This window comes from Aquarana catesbeiana, linkage group LG13, assembly GCF_042186555.1.
Source record: "Aquarana catesbeiana isolate 2022-GZ linkage group LG13, ASM4218655v1, whole genome shotgun sequence".
NCBI classification, from domain to species: domain Eukaryota; kingdom Metazoa; phylum Chordata; class Amphibia; order Anura; family Ranidae; genus Aquarana; species Aquarana catesbeiana.
In genome coordinates, this window is record NC_133336.1 from 100,821,465 (window position 1) to 100,839,309 (window position 17,845).

General features: G+C 41.2%; 1 protein-coding gene across 7 annotated transcripts in view; it reads right to left on the reverse strand.

Moving 5' to 3' along the window:
- The window catches only part of RYR3 (ryanodine receptor 3), a 1,082,755-nt gene that overhangs the window by 86,985 nt on the left and 977,925 nt on the right, over positions 1-17,845 (reverse strand). For all 7 annotated transcript variants that reach the window (XM_073608696.1, XM_073608694.1, XM_073608691.1 and 4 more), the window contains 4 exons: positions 14,293-14,351; positions 8,204-8,375; positions 6,152-6,238; positions 5,374-5,580 (listed from right to left, as the gene is read on the reverse strand). In XM_073608696.1, the coding sequence (XP_073464797.1) occupies positions 5,374-5,580; positions 6,152-6,238; positions 8,204-8,375; positions 14,293-14,351 (525 nt within the window). The remainder of the gene's footprint in view (positions 1-5,373; positions 5,581-6,151; positions 6,239-8,203; positions 8,376-14,292; positions 14,352-17,845) is intronic.

Below are 17,845 nucleotides of genomic sequence, written 5' to 3' on the forward strand. Positions count from 1 at the left end.
TCCCTTCCTCTCAGCTACTTTATTATTGAGGAAGGGGTTGCACCTCCAAAACGCGTCCATTGATCTCCCGTGATGGCAGATAGCACATATTGACACACTGTGTGCATCCTCAAAATTTGGCTTTTCTCAAAATCGCTAAAACATGTTTAACATTGTAGCACACAAAAAACAAAGGGATTTGGAGGGGTTTTAAACTCTCCCCAAAACATCAATGATGTTATAATTTTTTTTTAATAACATCATTGATGTTTTTCTTGAGGTTTTCCAGTGCTAAATTACACTCCATGAACTCCCCAATCAGGATCTGTGCACTTTCCGAGGTGAAATGCCCTGGATCCACAACATCACGATCACCTAAAAAGATAGAAACCAAAAAAAAATATGTATTATAAATATGCCGGCATCCATCTCTTACCTGAGCTTGTGGTCGCAGACACTCACCTGTTGTGGTGACTAGTTCCACCACGTCTTCCTCCTCCTGCTCTTCTTGTGTTGGGGGTATTTCCCCTTCTTCCCGAGGTGGGGGGTCTCTGGTCTCCTCGGATGAGGGGTGTCCTCTGAGTCTTTTCCCCCCTATGTGAAAAAAAAAAGGTATACTTAGCACACAAATATTTAATGGCAGAACTATAAATATGAAACATTGCTTGGAAGTGGGGTACAATTGTCTGTTTTGCCAGAGTTCCAAGATGTAGAATTTTGAGTGTCCTTTGTCAAGCTTCAATACTTTACCTGTTTGGTACAAGCTTCACAGATGGAGACACCCCTATAGTATACACTGGAGCACCTGTGTGGGCCCCCTAATAAAAAGGGTGTTCTTGTGTCCCACACTAGTGCTCCAGTGTCCAGATGTGTAAACAGCTGCTGAGTGTCCTCTCCTTACACAGAATCTAGTTTGCATTTAATTAGTAGCAAACCCATCTACACAACCAAATTATTTTCATACAAGTAGGCCCTAAAAAATGTGGGCAAAAGCATATCGCCAAAACAATGGTGTTTTATAGGCCGAAAGAAAAATGTTTGATACGAACGAATAATGTACCATTGAACATGAAAGTTGCCATTTTAAACTGTACAACACTTAAGAAAAGCACATGGAGCAGCACGAACGTAATAAAGACAAAAAGAATAGGAACACAGCACAACTACTTACTTTTTTGCAACACTCTCCGGATCTTTCTGTACTGCTCATGTTCTCGTAATTTCAGGTCCGACCACCGCTTCCTGAGCTGATCTTTCGATCGACGTACCCCGAAATTCCGGTGCGGACTTTTGACCACTTTCACCATGATCTTGGCCTTTCGGACACAGGATATCGACCATCTCCAACATCTCCCCAAAGGACATACTTGAGGCCTTAAATCTTCTCCTTCTGGATCCAGACGTTTCCGGATCTGGGCTTTCCTCCTCCTCCTCGTTGGTATAATTAGCACGCACCTGCTGTGTCTTGGCCATGTGCTCTTCCCCCACTGCGCTGAACGAAAAGGGGCGGGGAATAGACTAGAAAGAACATCAGGGATGGGTGGAGTTACACGCATGCGCAGTGTGTATAAAGCGTAACACGCGTGCATAGTACGTACAATCTGTGAGCGGAGGAGGGAGCATCAGAGGCGCTGATCGTGAGGACGAAGGTAAGATCTAAACTTGGGACTATACTGCTTATAAATTGAAGTCTATATTGTAACAAGATTAGGAGAGTTTGGCCTGACATTAGGGTTTGTCTTGTGTTGTGTCTTGCAGAGAAAATGGATGGCTTCAATGACCACAATTTCCTCCCCTTGTTCATAGACAAATACAGGGAGCTGCCCTGTCTGTGGCAGGTGAGACACCCCCATTACAACAATAAACAAAAGAGGCAGGCAGAGCTGGAGAAACTGCTGGAGTTGGTGACGCCGGTGGTCCCCACGGCAACCATCCCCTATTTAAAAAACAAAATTGGTGACCTGAGGAGCACTTATCTTAGGGAGCGCAAGAAGGTCACAGATTCCGAGAGGTCCGGAGCAGGAGCAGATGACGTTTATGTCCCCAGGCTGTGGTACTATGAGAAACTGCAATTTCTGTCAGACCAGACTGAAGTCAGGGAATCCCTCAACCCTTCCTTCCACTCTTCCTTCCACCCCAGCTGAGGCTTCCGATGTCCAATCTGGGCCTTCCAGCCAGGGAGAAGTGGAGGAGCCCAGCTTGAGCCAGGTATAGCATTCTTCTACAGATTTCTGGTCAATAAAGAAATGATCTTTACTAGATGTCATTAGTGATCACTAATTGCTGATTGAAAAAAGTGTTTGACATATCAATAGACAGTAGTGGGCACCAAAAATTGGGACAAGAATGAAAAATGCTGGGCTCAGAAGGATAGTCTGTTATATTTGTTAACATTCAATTTGCAACAGTCAGGAGGTGAAAATTGTGTGTGATTGATGAATAAAAAACTAAAACTATGTCCCTTTTTCATACACAGGAAGACCTCAGCCAGGAGGAGGCTGTGGAATGTGGCAGCCAGGAGGAGGCGGGGCTATGTTGCAGCCAGAAGGAGGCGGGGCTAAGTGTCAGCCAGGAGAAGCCTGGGACAAGCCTGACCGAATCGCAGGTTCCTCCCCTCCGCCTTCCATACAAAAGACCGAGGAAGGTGACTCACATGCAGGATTCAGCGCTCAGGATCATTCAGGAGGCTTCTGCGTCCCTCAGAGCCTTACCCACTCCTGAAGAGGCCTTTGCCTGCATGGCTGCCACAAAACTGCAGGGCATGCAGGAGGGTCAACGCAAACTATGTGAGGACGTTCTTTATAAAGTAAGGGGGTGAGTGGTAAACTAACACCCAATACCCACCTGAGTGAGTTGGCCCCTCCTCCTCCTCCTGCTGCTGCCACAACTCCACCACCAGAGCCACAGCGTGGAAGGAAGCGTGGAAGGAAGACCAGAGAGTGATTGGCCTGGGTTCACTCTGGTCTGACAAAAGATGCAGTCTCTTGTATGACCACAGCCTGGGGAAACAGATGTCATCTGCTGCTTTCCGGATCTCTGGGACTTCTGGACCAGACTGCACTCCCTTATATATGGACTCCTCAGGCCACCAATTTTGCTTGAAAATAGTGGATGTGTGCCCTGGGGGCCAAAGGCTTCACCCATTTCTGCTATTTCTCCAGCGTTGCCTCCCTCTTTGTTTAGTTGTGAGCCCTTAATAAATGAATTTTTTTTTCAATTATACTCTCCTATGTGTGTTTGCATTCAAAAAGGACAGTTTGTTTGTGAGGAGGCAGGTACATTTCAAAATACAATGTGAAATTAACAAGGGACACCAACACCAAGCAATTTCCTACAGATTATAAATAATATAAGATATCAATGATGTTGTGGTAACTTGACACACAAAACACACACAAAAATATTATAGAGTAAAACACAACAAAAACAACAATAAAAACACAGCCTTGAAAAAAAAACAAACCCCCCAAAAAATACAAAAACCAGCCAGGAAGAAAACAAAAAAAAATTACAAACAACCAAAAACTAATTTGGTCAGATGTGACAAATCTAAATATATTGAGGGAATCCCAATAAATAATAAAGAAAGAAGTTTGTGAGAAGTCTGTGTGAATATGAGCAGCAAAACTACTTCATTCTTCTCACATTATAAAGAAGAAGAGAGTGCGCTGTATTAAACAATTTTTGACATTGCAGCGTGACGAAAGTGCTGTATCCATTCCTAACGCTAATTTCACCCGACCGAGCTGTTCCGTCTCGGAATTTCTTCTGAGCATGCATGGCACTTTGTGCGTCAGAACTGGCCACACACGGTCGGAATTGACGTGATTGGATTTTGTTGTCGGAAAATTTTATAGCCTGCTCTCAAACTTTGTGTGTCGGAAAATCCGATGGAAAATGTCCGATGGAGCCCACCAATGGTCGAAATTTCCGACAACACGCTCCAATCGGACATTTTCCATCGGAAAATCCGACCGTGTATACGGGGCATGACACGTGGCAAAAAAAAAAACATGACACAAGCTTTAATCCTTCTATACTACATCCAAGATGAACAAAAAAGAAGGTTTTAGCTTTTGATATATTTTGGACTTTAGCTCAGTGAGGTGTGCTAACAAATTTCCAGCTATGTCCACATATAAAGGTAAATTTTATGTTTAATCTTACTACCTTGAAACAGGTGATGTTGCTCTCTCTTCTGTACCTTATTGCATTTTAGCTTGTTATTCTGCTTTGTTGCAATACAGAAAAACGCTAGGGACACAGGGCTAATCAAATGTCCCCATGGGACTTGTCACCCCCTACAGCCAACCCCTCCTTTTCTTCCTGTATGGTCTTCCATGGTTCACAGCTTTAATTGAATTAGCACAATACAAGGTACATAATCTTTCTACTGGCTTCCTCTGTTTATTTTTCAGGTCCTGTGACATCTCTCCCCTCCCCACCTCACATTCTGGCCACTGATAGGAAGACACAGAAGACAGCTATTGCCAGAAGTTATACACTGCTTTGATCCCTGGCAGTTTAAAAAAAAATGCTTAGAAACAAAATTTGAAAGCCAATCAAGCAACCAATGGGGACAAAGTGTTTTCCTTTATAGGTGCCAACATCTGTTGTCTGGTAAAAAAGTCTAAATCTTCAATCAAACCGTCATCTCCCCTCCTTCCCTCCATCCCTTTGTCAAGGCCCTAACTTTTTGGGGATAATGTCGCCCAACAGGTGTGGGCGAACACAGTTTATGGTGGTTCCTGGCGGTTGGTATGGTTACTTGGGTCCTAAAAGACTTAGTGGGGTAAGGTTGCCCCACAGGTGAGGGTGGACAGTGTTTATGGTGGTGCCTGGTGGTTGGTACAGTTACTTAGTGCTGAGTCCTGAATGACTGAGCAGATGCTTTGGTTAAAGTTTTAATGGTGATAATGGTGACCCAAATAAAGGGCAGAGGCCATAATTTTCCACACTTCAGTTTTATGGTTTTCTTTACTATAATGATTGCTCAGATGGTGATGGTGGGGTGGGGTGGAATTAGGGTTGCTGTTTGTGGGTTTGTACAGTCCCATGTAAACTCTGCTGAAGATCAACCTTAGTCTGACTTTAAACCTCTGTGATTACACTGAGTGATATCTTACAGTGTGTGCGGGTTTGTGTAAAGTTTTCACAGAATGTTTTTATGCTGATTATGTAAGAAATTTTATTTGCCCTATCATCAGAGTTTTGAGGTATCAAACTTGTAAAGTATGTCCATGCTTACGTTAGTACAAGGTTAATAGTAAATATTTTTTCCATAATGTTTGAGATTAGAAACTAGCCAGGTATATCTGTTGTTCTCGTCAATGATGAATACAAATTCATCTGATGCAATATGTCAGTTAGAGCCTCACATCTTTTAAGTATTACCTTAAGACAGTAATATCCAATAACACAGAGGAAAGAAATTATGGTGTGAATAACAGCCAGGATACGCAATGTTGGAGCCATGTAGCCAGTGGATTCCTGTAGAACAAAGTAAACGGCTCCCTCCTCTGCTTCCTCCTCATCTTCCTGATATGTGTTCCAGAGATTTGGTTCATTATCTGTGTCATCACTGGCTGGTTCCTCCGTTACCTAACAACACAGAGGAATATCTAATGATAGCAAGTAGTATTTGAGCACTAGCTAATAGGTTTTTAAGTGCTTGAACAGTATAGAAAACTGCTTTAAATGTATCGCATGTGGCTACTGTATGTCAAGGTTAATGTAGCAATGATATTATTTACATTATCAGCATCCTAACTAGCTTTATTACTTCTATTAAATTTTTTCCTTATTCATACTTCATATAATTTATTTCATGAGATATCAGTCCAAGGACAGTACAAGCTTCAGTATTTGGGAACTAAAAAAAAAGTTCTTTTTTCTCTGTTTAACCTTTCTAGCACATGGATTGGCAGCAAAGCGACATAATGAGCAGTGTATGGGCTGACTGAGAAAGAATAAAGCACAACTGAGCTTCAGTGTGATACTGACGATGAAAGCTCGTCTTGAGAAAAGACACTGAGATGTATGCCTTTATAAAAGTCTTTTCTCACTAGAGGACAATAGAATAAGAAATATGAGAAAAAGATTCTGTCCTTAAGTACATTGACTGAAGATCACTCTACAGCACAGATACAGTATGTCATATAAAAGGCATTACCTTGTAGAACAATAAAATGAAGTTAATGGCAAATGCAACAAACAGAGCAAGGAATCGTAGATTGTAGAAATTTCTTGCCAGATAATTCTGAAAGGAAAGAGAATAAAGAGGATTAAAGAATAAAAGATATGTCTTAGATTCATATTCAGCTTTAAAGTATTCTACATGTTTTTACTGTGCTCCCTCAGGGACATTTTTTTCAATGGTCATTTAGTTTAAAAATAAGTGATGCAAGTTTTTATGAAAAGTTAGGCTGAAATATTCACTTTGATTAAATAAATTATTGCCAAGACATGGACATAGGTCACTGAAAATCTGATGAATCCAAAGTATATACAGACTATGAAACTAGGAGATAGAAAGAGGATGGTGAGAGAAGTAGGGAGAGTGCTGCACGGTCTGAAAATGTTTGCCGTCGTCACAGTTTTTTACTTTGGTAACAATTACATTTAGCAGGTGGTAGCCAATGTTATTTGATGTATTCCAAGTAGAATTGTAAAACAGTTTTTTTTATATATCTATATATTTTTTATATAATGAATGTTTATTAAGTTTACAAAAGATTCAAAGTATTTGTATATGCAACAAAAATCACAAATAAGTATAAACAAACTCCACATCTGATTTACATAACTATAATAACTCCACCAAATGCAAAATGTATACTGCACATGCACAGGGCAGGTATATAATACACTAAAGGCACTTAAAGCAGCTCTTCAGTCATTTTTTTCAGCTTTCCATCTATTAAATCTTCTGCCCTTGTTTTAACTTTGGATAGTAAAACATTTTTGTTCTGCCAGTAAATACCTTATACAGCCCACTTCCTCTTTCTTGTCTGGTAATTAGCCTAGGCTTATGACATCATGCACAGCTCTCTCTCAGTCTCCCGAGAGTTTGCCAGGAAGGGAGGAGGGATGAGTCATAAGAGGGCCAATGGGAGCTGCAGGGCTGCAGGGCTGCAGAGCTTGAGGTGTGCCTCTGTGTGCCTGTGTGCCTGTGTAAATCCAGGAAGGCTTCAGCTGCCCACAGTTAAAATGGCTGCAGCCAGACTCAGTGGAGGGAGATTTCTGCAGCATATTTGGCAAGTACAGAATCACAGTATATATAAAACAATATGCAAAGTGGTTGGAAGGAAGCTTCAGAATGGCAAATATGTTTTTATTACAAATTATGTGAGCAGACTGCAGTTCCTCTTTAAGTTCTCCACCCATCCCCTCACCATCGTCAGCACGTAGGACACACTGATTGTTTCCAGAATCTGGGGATCAGGGATTTGGCTGTGTTTAGTAAGTGTGGAGTGACACTTCTCTTATATACTTTAGCCGATGAAGGGGCCCCATGGAAAAGGAAATGTAAGGGAGGGAACCCTATGGGACAGAGGGTCATTTTCTGGATCCATGGGGTGATTGCTTCCCAAAAGGCCCTAATCATGGGACATGTCCACCATAGGTGAAGAAGTGTGCCCCGCTAGTTGCACCCCCTCCAGCAGTGAACATCGGCCACTGAAGACATCTGGGCCAGACAGGATGGAGCCCTGTACCATCTACTAAGAAATTTATAGGAAGTTTTTTGGACACATGAGCTAATGAAAGAAGTATGTGTTAATCTGATCATCCTTTGAATCTGTGGAGGACTGAAATCCTGTCCTACCTCTCTCTCCCATTGTCAGATATAATAGGGGACAGATATGGTTTGTGTGCTAAGCACAAGCTTGTACATTTGTGACAGTAAGTGTTTGGATTCCGGGAGGTAAAACTGTTTTTTATATATTAAAGCAGATCAATGCTTGTCCCTGATTGTTGTGGGAAGCACCTCCACATATGCATCTGCTTTTATGGAAAGTTTTTTTTAAACATATAAGTTATAATTAAATTAAACTATTAAATTAAATATTAAATATATAATTAAATTTCGGTACAAATGTTTATATTTATAGATTGCTCTAATATTCCTGAGCATTTGCTATGAAAAAACACATTTATATTACATTTTATTTGAATTTAAACTATAAATGTTAAGGAGATGCAAATGTTGACTGAATGTTCTTACTAGCATTTTGGTTTGGTAGATCTCTAATCCTGCCAGGAAATTTGCCATAAATGCTTCAGGCTTTTCTTTTTTCTGTCCGCGTCTCCTCTTCTTTCTTGGTTCTGCTTTGCTTTCCAAGAATTCAGACTGTTCCTCAGTTTTAGCTTTGTCCTTTTTCTCACCATCCTCCATGCTGCAAATAGAAAGTTGTCACTGATAGCAAAAAGCTTATATCATTTTAATAACTGCCTTAGTCACTACAAGCACAGGATACATGGTCAGCTTAGCATAATCAGTCACTAAGTTTAGTCTCAGATCCCACTGCTGCCACCAGAACATGACAGTAATGCCGCGTACACACGAGCGGACTTTTCGACGGACTAGGTCCGACAGTCTTTCCGACGGACTTTGCAGAGTACGTCCGGTGGACTTTCAAACGAACCGACTTGGACACACACGATCACACCAAAGTCTGACGGATTCATACGTGATGACGTATGACCGGACTAAAATAAGGGAGTTGATAGCCAGTACCCAATAGCTGCCCTAGCGTCGGTTTTAGTCCGTCGGACTAGCATACAGATGAGCGGATTTTTCGACCGGACTCGAGTCCGTCGGAAAGATTTGAAACATGTTTTATTTCTAGGTCCGTCAGACTTTTGGGGAAAAAAGTCAGCTGGAGCCCACACACGATCGAATTGCCTGACAGAGTCCGGTCCACTGGACCAAGTCTGCCGTAAAGTCTGCTCGTGTGTACGCGGCTTGACTCTCAGCTTCACCCTGTGCAGAGATTTTCCAGCTTATGGGACAACAATCTAAGATCCAGCAGACTGAAAGCAATTGTCATGTATGTTGGTTACCTCCAGTTAACTCTTTACACAAAAAAAAAGTAGCTGCCACCACATGTTTTAATGGAAACACAGCATTCGCAGCATCTGCTTTACCAATTTTGAGCTTTAAGAAAAAATCTGTGACACTTGCTGCAAACAAAGTTTACAATATCATAGTAACTAATATGCATGCAAGTTGCTCACTAGGGGGAGAAACTCTGAGGGAATCAAAGACGGAAAAGGATCTGGCGATCTTAGTAGATTACAGACTCAGCAATAGCATGCAATGCCAAGCTGCAGCAAGAAAGGCTAGAAGGCTATTATAATGCATTAAAAAGTGTATTTATGCAAGGGATAAAAGTATAACTCTACCACTTTACAAAACAATGGTTAGGCCACATATTGAGTATGCGGTCCAGTTTTGGTCAACAGTCCTCAGGAACGATGTGCGGGAACTGGAGCGAGTCCAGTCTGGTTTTTTTTTTTTTTGGATGATTACTGCCATCAGCTACAGCCGGCATCAGTAATCATTGTATTCTAATGGTGAGGAAACCTCCCTCTATCAAAATACAATATTGCAGCGAGAGGGGTTCGCCCATCAATACTGAATGTGTTGATGGGGGAATCAAGTAATTTTCCTTCCTTCAACCCGTGGTTAAAGGAAAGAAAATTGCTTAATGTATGACCAGCCTTAACTCAAGCTGCTGAGGGGTGGGAATTAAGGAAAATCTGTTACTGTGTCTGAATGGGCAAAACTCAGCTTTGCTTTAAAGCTAGCCATATTACAGACTTGACACTGAATAAATGTAATAGGAGGGCTGAAATGCTTGTTCTCTTGGAGCAAATGCAGCTCTATGCTCTCTTCAACACTGGCCATAGAAACAAAAGTGCAGGCATTTGGTCACAGGAGGCCTGCTGGGGAGGATTAGAACTTAGACTGATTGATCCTCCTTTATTAGAGATCACATAACCTTAAAAGCCTATGTTTTTAGTTTAGTGAGCAGGAAAGGAAAGGCATGCATTTTCTCTTCTGTTACTCTATATTAAGCTATCAAGACTGTTAATTTACTCTTAGGTAGACATTTGAGTAGAAAGTATTTTTGTTGACAAAAGAGGCCACCTTGCATAGTAATCCTGCACAGTAATGGGTCAGTATAGAGGTCCAGGAAAATGCAGGCTTTAGCCACTGCTAAATTTGGATACTATGAATGCTGAATGCTTGCTTCATGTTAGTAACTTATAAAGCAGTATAAACAAGAATAAGGACAACAGCCTTATGATATTCCTCTTCAAAGAAAAGTCAGCTATGGTGGCAAGCATTGCAAAACCATTTTCCTTGGCATGTAGGCTAATATTATTATCATCACACAGGATTTATATAGAGCCAACAGCTTGCACATGGCATTACAATATAACACAAGACAGTACAGGTATAATACAAATTAAGAAAAGCGGGTTAGGAAAGAGCTAAGATCATAACTATCTATGTGAACGTTTTTGTGTCACCGGTATAAAAAATTATAAATATATATAAAGTAAATAATATATATTAATAAATTATAATTTGATCTGCTGCATTAAATTATCCTATACCATAGGCTTAGGAAAAGTTGTATTTGAAAAAAGAGAGTAACTGCGCTGATCCATACATTTACTGGTGTAATGTTACCACTAATACGGTGTGTAAACCCTATACAATAACCTCACGGTGTATATACCCTGTAAACCAACCTCACTGTAAAGTGCAATGTGACAATAAAGTGCCAAATATTTAAAAATTGTGCAAACTATCACTCCTTAGGACATCAGTAATATTCCCAAAGACCACTGTAAAGTGCAACGTGACAATAAGGTGCCAAATATCAAAAAATGCATAAGTATATAATATTTCCAGAGTCCATTTCTATGTGTCATATATATTCTCAAATTTTCATGCGTGCTTTATACTGGATCTTTTCACCAATTCATGTGCCACCACCACCTGCTAAAATGGGCACTCGCCAGAGCCTAGAGAGAGTTTTGCCTTTGGTTCATCTGGGATAACCACTCCACTGTCCTGGCTTTGCTCCAGCTAGTTTACCGCTAGGTACAACTCATTTCTCCATATCAGTAATGGTATCCCATAAAAATTAAACATCCATCATTGCGCAACATTTATGCATAAAATATTTATTTATCTTGACTAAAAGTAAGTGTTCACAATGTATAAAATGCAAACTCACATTTTGTAGTGCCTGGAGACTGGAACTGAGTCTGTCCAGCTATTTGTTTAAGGAATCTGTCACGCCGCTCTGTTTCTCTGTCCCGTCGTGCGTTCCAAGCCCCAATTTGGTACGGGTGTCCATGAACAGGAAGTGAGGTCCGTAATTACCCAGAATCCTCTATGCGTTTTGCATACACATGCATCATCAGGAAGCTTCCTGATGACACATGTGTGTATGCGAAATGTGTAGAGGCTTCTGGGTAATTACAGACATCACTTCCTGTTCACTGACCCGTACCAAATTGAGGCTTGGAATGCATGCCGGGATAGAGAAACAGAGCGGCGTGACAGATTCCTTAAACAAATACACCTTATTAGTGGTAACAATATACCTATCTATGTGTCTAATCACGTTTTAACAAATGTTTTACCTGCATTTTTATGAGAATCTGCTGATTTCTATGGGCCTTGAACTTTGTTTTTTAAAAGGTATTGCAACCCACTGCAGATATTTGAACATGCATGATTGAAAAGGAGGAATTTTGACTTACTTGTAAATTCCATATCTTAGAGTACAGTATAGTACATTCAACTTCAGCCCCTTCCATGCAGGGCGGGCTCCGCTAGCAGTCCAGTTGCTCAGCATAGGATCTTTCCGCTGATCCCCGCTGAGCAGGCCGATGGCTGGTCCATGTCTTCCCTGCTAATGCAGAGTTGACACAGAAAGAGCCCGTCCTCCTTTATGGGCGGTCAGATGTAAACAGACCACCTATCCATTTACTCCCAACTGCCTTCTGTGACGGGAGGGCCCGTGGAACTCAGAATCCCTTGGAAAGTAGGGGATGCCCTTGTTTCAGCTCCCCATACATCTCTTATGTCTAAGTCACCCTGTGCTATCCTGGCACAAGGTGAGTGAGAAAATATATCTTGGACTACTTAAAATGGGACAGTAATATTTGTCCACAATATCTCCCAGGATGTATGTAGAGACTATTATTGGTTTGTTTGATTCTGAACTCAACATGTTAATTGTGTGAGCTGATCACATTGGCCTCCAGGACTGGCTAGGAGACGAACAGTCTACTCCTACTAGAGTTTGTTGATGACTAGGCTGAGGAGGGGGGAGATTGTTGTTTGTATTGTTAATTGTAATTAGCTCCTGCTATTGTGTTTATACTACTGTGTGAAGCTCGGTGACCACAAGGTCATATCTCTGAGTCATCTGGTCTGGGTAAATGATTTAGTAAACTAGCTCATGTTAATTAGGTTAATTAGGTTACAGGTGTATTGTTAGAGTAAAATGAGCAGGAGGGGGGAACCTCATCTTCTACTGTATATAAGACTGTATTCTGGTTCTAATAAAAACAGTCCATGTTAGCAACTAAGCAAGTCTCGTCTTGTTTTATGCTTGAAAGCGGTTGGAATATCTGATATCTGTATCCAGACTACAAGGAAGTGGTATACTCACGGAAGCACTCAAGTGGATTGTGGGACGTTCCGTTACATTTTTTCAATTCAATTCGCTAGACAGAAGGGGAATTCCCATCCATTTGTTTTTAGCAGATTGGACCTGATTAGATGTTGGTGGGTGTAAACAGACACATGTCTATTTACACCCATCGCTTCACAGAGGTCAATGGTGGGTCCGATCAGATTTCGCACGAGAAACTGACAGGCGGACCCGATTAGTCCACTCATGTAAAAGGGGGCCTTATTCATACACCATGCATTATGAGCTCATACCTTCAGGTGATTGGACACTGGCATACTTTTGAGAATAGCAAGCATTGCAGAGTACAGAAGGAGAGTTAGGAAAGGCGACCTGTGTTCTGTAGTGTACTTTATGATATATACAGTAGAGGATTATTTAATATGTTTTTTGAAATATTGATGCTACTGAGCCTTGTGGTCCTGTGTGCACACAAAATCCCATAAATGTCAGCTATGCACTGTATTTTAGCATGGCCTGAGGAAGATGCATGCATGCTCCGTAACGCATAGCAATACCCATACACTGCCACATTGTCTTGGATTGATGTAATTTCTCCTTCTGCACTGTTCATGTTCTCCAGGCTGATTTCAGATGTTTTCCGGGTCCCTGGCCAACGTCTCTAGCTCTACATACAGAGCAAGTGGCTGTGGGTTTCACATACAGCGAGATCCATAGGACCAGGAAGTCAGCAGTGTCTTATATTATTGAGTGAGTTCTGTTCTTCACCATGTGAGCTACCAATTGTCCAATGAAAGCATTTGTTTTTATACTACACTTACATGGTGTACCCTTTTTCCTCTTTTTGGTCATCCACCTGAGGCTGAGCTCTGAGTGGTGGAATTTTATCACCAAGTTTGAAAAGTGTGCATGTGAAATTAATATATTTCAAACATGGCCCCATTTACACAGTAACAGTCAGAGATACAGGGTGACCCTCTCTTACCTGGCCACAATGCTGGACTGCATATAAAGTCCAGTTTTTACCCGTCACAGTGGGTATATCCCAAAAGGGTCTTTGGGAACTGGGTTTCATAGTGATGGACCATGGCCGTGTACTGCATAGCACCCTGCTTCTAGCTTATTAAAGTGAGCGTCCCATGCAGGATCCTGTGCACCAATTCAGATACACTGCTTCTGTGTAAGCATTAGATGAGAGTGAGGGTTAATTGAAGAATTCCAAGAAAATAACAAATAAAAAGTAAACTAGTGAAGCTCATTTATCCATGAAGAAGAAGAGGTCCATCACTTCAGACACTAGCAAAAAAACTCACTGAGTGGGGCATGGTTATAGGGGAAGCCCCCCCAGGGGGTGTGCCCTAAAAAGTTTGCCAGTATCCAATTACCTGAAGGTATGAACCTATAATCCATAGTGTTTGAATAAGTTGCCTTTGTCTTACGATTAGGATACAATGTTTTTTTTCTTGCAGGTGCCTTCTTATGCAAAATAATGAGCCATAACGCTAGGGTAGTTTGGACAGTTATGGATAAATGAGTATATGCAGCTTACTTTTACAAATAATTTTAAAAGCCCAAAGTAATGTATTGTTATAGAAGGGTGAAAGAGCAGACATTTCAGAGAACTTACTCAGCCTTCTCTGATTCAGCTTTTGAGTTGTCCTCATGTTCTTTTGCAATTTCTGCTTCCTGCAACCACAAAGTAAGAAACTTATTGAATATTCATGTTATTTTATAACCACAATAAGAATTACATTAACATGGGTATTGGTGCACGTTGAAGATCTTTTACTTACTTTGGTCCTGCAGACTAGAGCAGTTTTGTAGCTAAATGAATTATTTGAAACAAGATTTTTCTAGTGATAACAGAAACCTTTTTTCATAGTTCTTTTCACCAGTAATTCCTTTCATGCTTTTTATTTAATGATAAGCTCTATTTTTAGAACTGTTTAAAATTCACCATGGTAAAATTTGATATGAGCGTAATTAGAACAGCTGGTTTTACCTGTACACATGCGAAACTGCTGCCAACCATAATGTCTGGTCTGTAGACAACTTAAAGATAATTTAAGGTCTGAGATGTGTCATTCTGTATAATTCTTGCATGTCAAACTGTAGATTTTCCCACAGTCTCATTTGTCCCTGCCATTACTGCGTAAGATTCCAGACAATGACACATGTATATGTCCAGAACATATAGCCAAACATGCACTATACGTGTGTACAAACTTTTCATTTATCTCCCAGAAATAATGTTCTGTTTTATGTAGAGCCTGTTCTACTTCACTGTCCAGCTCTAAAACTACTCTGCTTATGAACAGCACTAAAGGGTCCAGTTTTTAATCACCTTTACCACGTTATAACAATGTATCCATCAATTGTACTGGTGCACTATAGACTACCCTAACTAGTTTTCAATAATACAGCTGACCCTAGGGGGGCAGAAGATCTACCAAGAGCAGAGACTTATGGACATCTGTCATCTCTCCAGTGTACAGTATCACCAGAGTGAGAGGACCAACCACCTTCTTCCTGCCAATTGTAGGAACTCACACAAAGAAAGAATGGTTCCCTTACCGATGTAATAGGGTAACAACTGTCTATGGTAACAAATACTTTCTTGTGCTGTAATCATTGTCTTTGTATCCGTGATAATCCCTACATGCCAAGATAATCACATGTAATGCATTTTTAAATAGTCACAATTTTGTCCAGAGTTCCGCTTTAGTAATAACAGTAAATAACTGTTAAAACATGGATGTTTTTGTGACAGTTGTGAACTGGTGAATTACATTGGCTTTAAATAGAGGTATTATTGAATAAAAGTAGCTGAAAGTGCATTTCCGCTTATAATTTAAAGACTAAAATGTTTGTTTTTTGTGAAAAAGGCTATTAATCTAGCTAAAGTGTATGTGAATGGATAGATTAGAGACATCTTTTTTTACAGAAAGGCTATATTATATCCATTTACTTTCTTATTTTCAAAGATAATTTTATTCCATTTTTCAGTTAAAGAAAAAAATAAGACATGTCAAAGTAAATAGCCATACCTAAGGCATTTGGCCACATAATAGTGGGCATTACTGCAACAGGCACTGACCATAAAGAATAAGACTGTGTTAATAAACAGAGTATAATGGCAGCCGCTAGTGAAACTGTAAGAGAATCTGGCAGGCTGGTTGTACCCAAGTTGATCGATCGATCAACTTGGTAATTCAGCCTGCACATTAATGGTTTGAATCTCGGCCGCTTCTACTGTACCAGCCGAGATTCGAACCATGTATGGCCAACCTAATTCTCATCATATCTGATCTAGCAGGAGACATTAGGTACATGAGCAAACTCTGGAAGTGTAGGGTTAAACCAGATGGGACTCGTGGGAGATCTAGACCAATCACCTGTTTAGAAAAACCTAGAAATCTGAAATCGCATTTAGAGAGAGAAAGTAATCATAAAGGTCTGGATCTATTGGATTTTTTCCCTACACACAAGGTTATGGAGGCTTTTATACGATCTTCTAGATTGTAAGCTCTAATGAGCAGGGCCCTCTGATTCCTCCTGTATTGAATTGTATTGTAACTGTACTGTCTGCCCTCATGTTGTAAAGCGCTGTGCAAACTGTTGACACTATTTAAATCCTGTATAATAATAATAATAATGAAACCACAGTAGTCTCAAAAACAGTGCTGTCCCACGAAGGGAGAAGCCAGTCTCACAGAGCAGTCATTTGAACAGCCCAGTTAAAAAAATGTGTTGTAAACCTCAATGGTTTCTTCTGCTACCAGATCATGTAGGTCATCACCCCTCCCATGGTAAGCAAACTACATTTATTTCCTCCCTATAAGACTCAGCTTATAGTTTCCCCCTACCACTGGCCACACAATTAAGGAGATTATAATTTTACCATCAGGAAGGCTTGTATATTCTACTTCTGAAATTTACATGTGAGGGGATATTATAACAACCGGCCCATAGCCGAATGACAGCTACAGTGCGGTTGCTTAACTCTGGGAGGGCGTACAGTGATGTCCTCCCAGAATTCTGCTCTCGCGCGCCCCCCTGGAGTGCGCACCCGAAAACATCCATGACCGCCGGGTACAGAAGACCCGGCGCATCACGGATCACGGTAAACGGCCGCTAATCGCGGCCATTTACCATGTGATCGCTCTGTCAAATGACGGACACAATACCCTGTGCAATACCCTGTGCAATACTCTGCAATACCCTGTGCAAAACTCTGCAATACCCTGTGCAATACTCTGCAATACCCTGTGCAATACTCTGAAATACCCTGTGCAATACTCTGCAATACCCTGTGCAATACTCTGCAATACCCTGTGCAATACCCTGTGCAATACTCTGCAATACCCTGCAATACTCTGCAATAGCCTGCAGTACTTTGTGCAATACTCTGCAATAGTCTGCAATACTCTGTGCACTACTCTGCAATACCCTGTGCAATACTCTGCAATAGCCTGCAATACCCTGCAATACTCTGCAATACCCCGCAATACCCTGCAATACCCTGCAATACCCCGCAATACCCAGCAATACCCTGCAATACTCTGCCATACCCAGCCATACACTGCAATACCCAGCCATACTCTGCCATACCCAGCCATACTCTGCCATACCCAGCCATACTCTGCCATACTCAGCCATACCCAGCCATACACGGCCATGCTCGGCCATACTCTGCCATGCCCAGCCATACTCGGCTGTACTCGGCCATGCTCAGCCATACTCGGCTGTACTCGGCCTCTGTATGTGGCCAGGCTGTGGAAGTCTCACACATGTTGTATCGCCGTACTCAGGAGGAGTAGGAGAATCTATTTTGGGGTGCCATTTTTGGTATGTACATGCTATGTGTTAGAAATATTGTATAAATGGAAAACTTTGTGTTAAAAAAAAATGCGTTAATGCGTTTTAACCACTTCCCGCCCGCCATCATATGATGTCCTTGACTTTGTGCAGGGATATCTGAATGATGCCTGCAACTACAGGCATCATTCAGATATCAGCTTTTTCAGCCGGCGATTCCCTACACCATAATGCCCTGTACACACGGTCGGACTTTGTTCGGACATTCCGACAACAAAATCCTAGGATTTTTTCAGACGGATGTTGGCTCAAACTTGCATACACACGGTCACACAAAGTTGTCGGAAAATCTGATCGTTCTA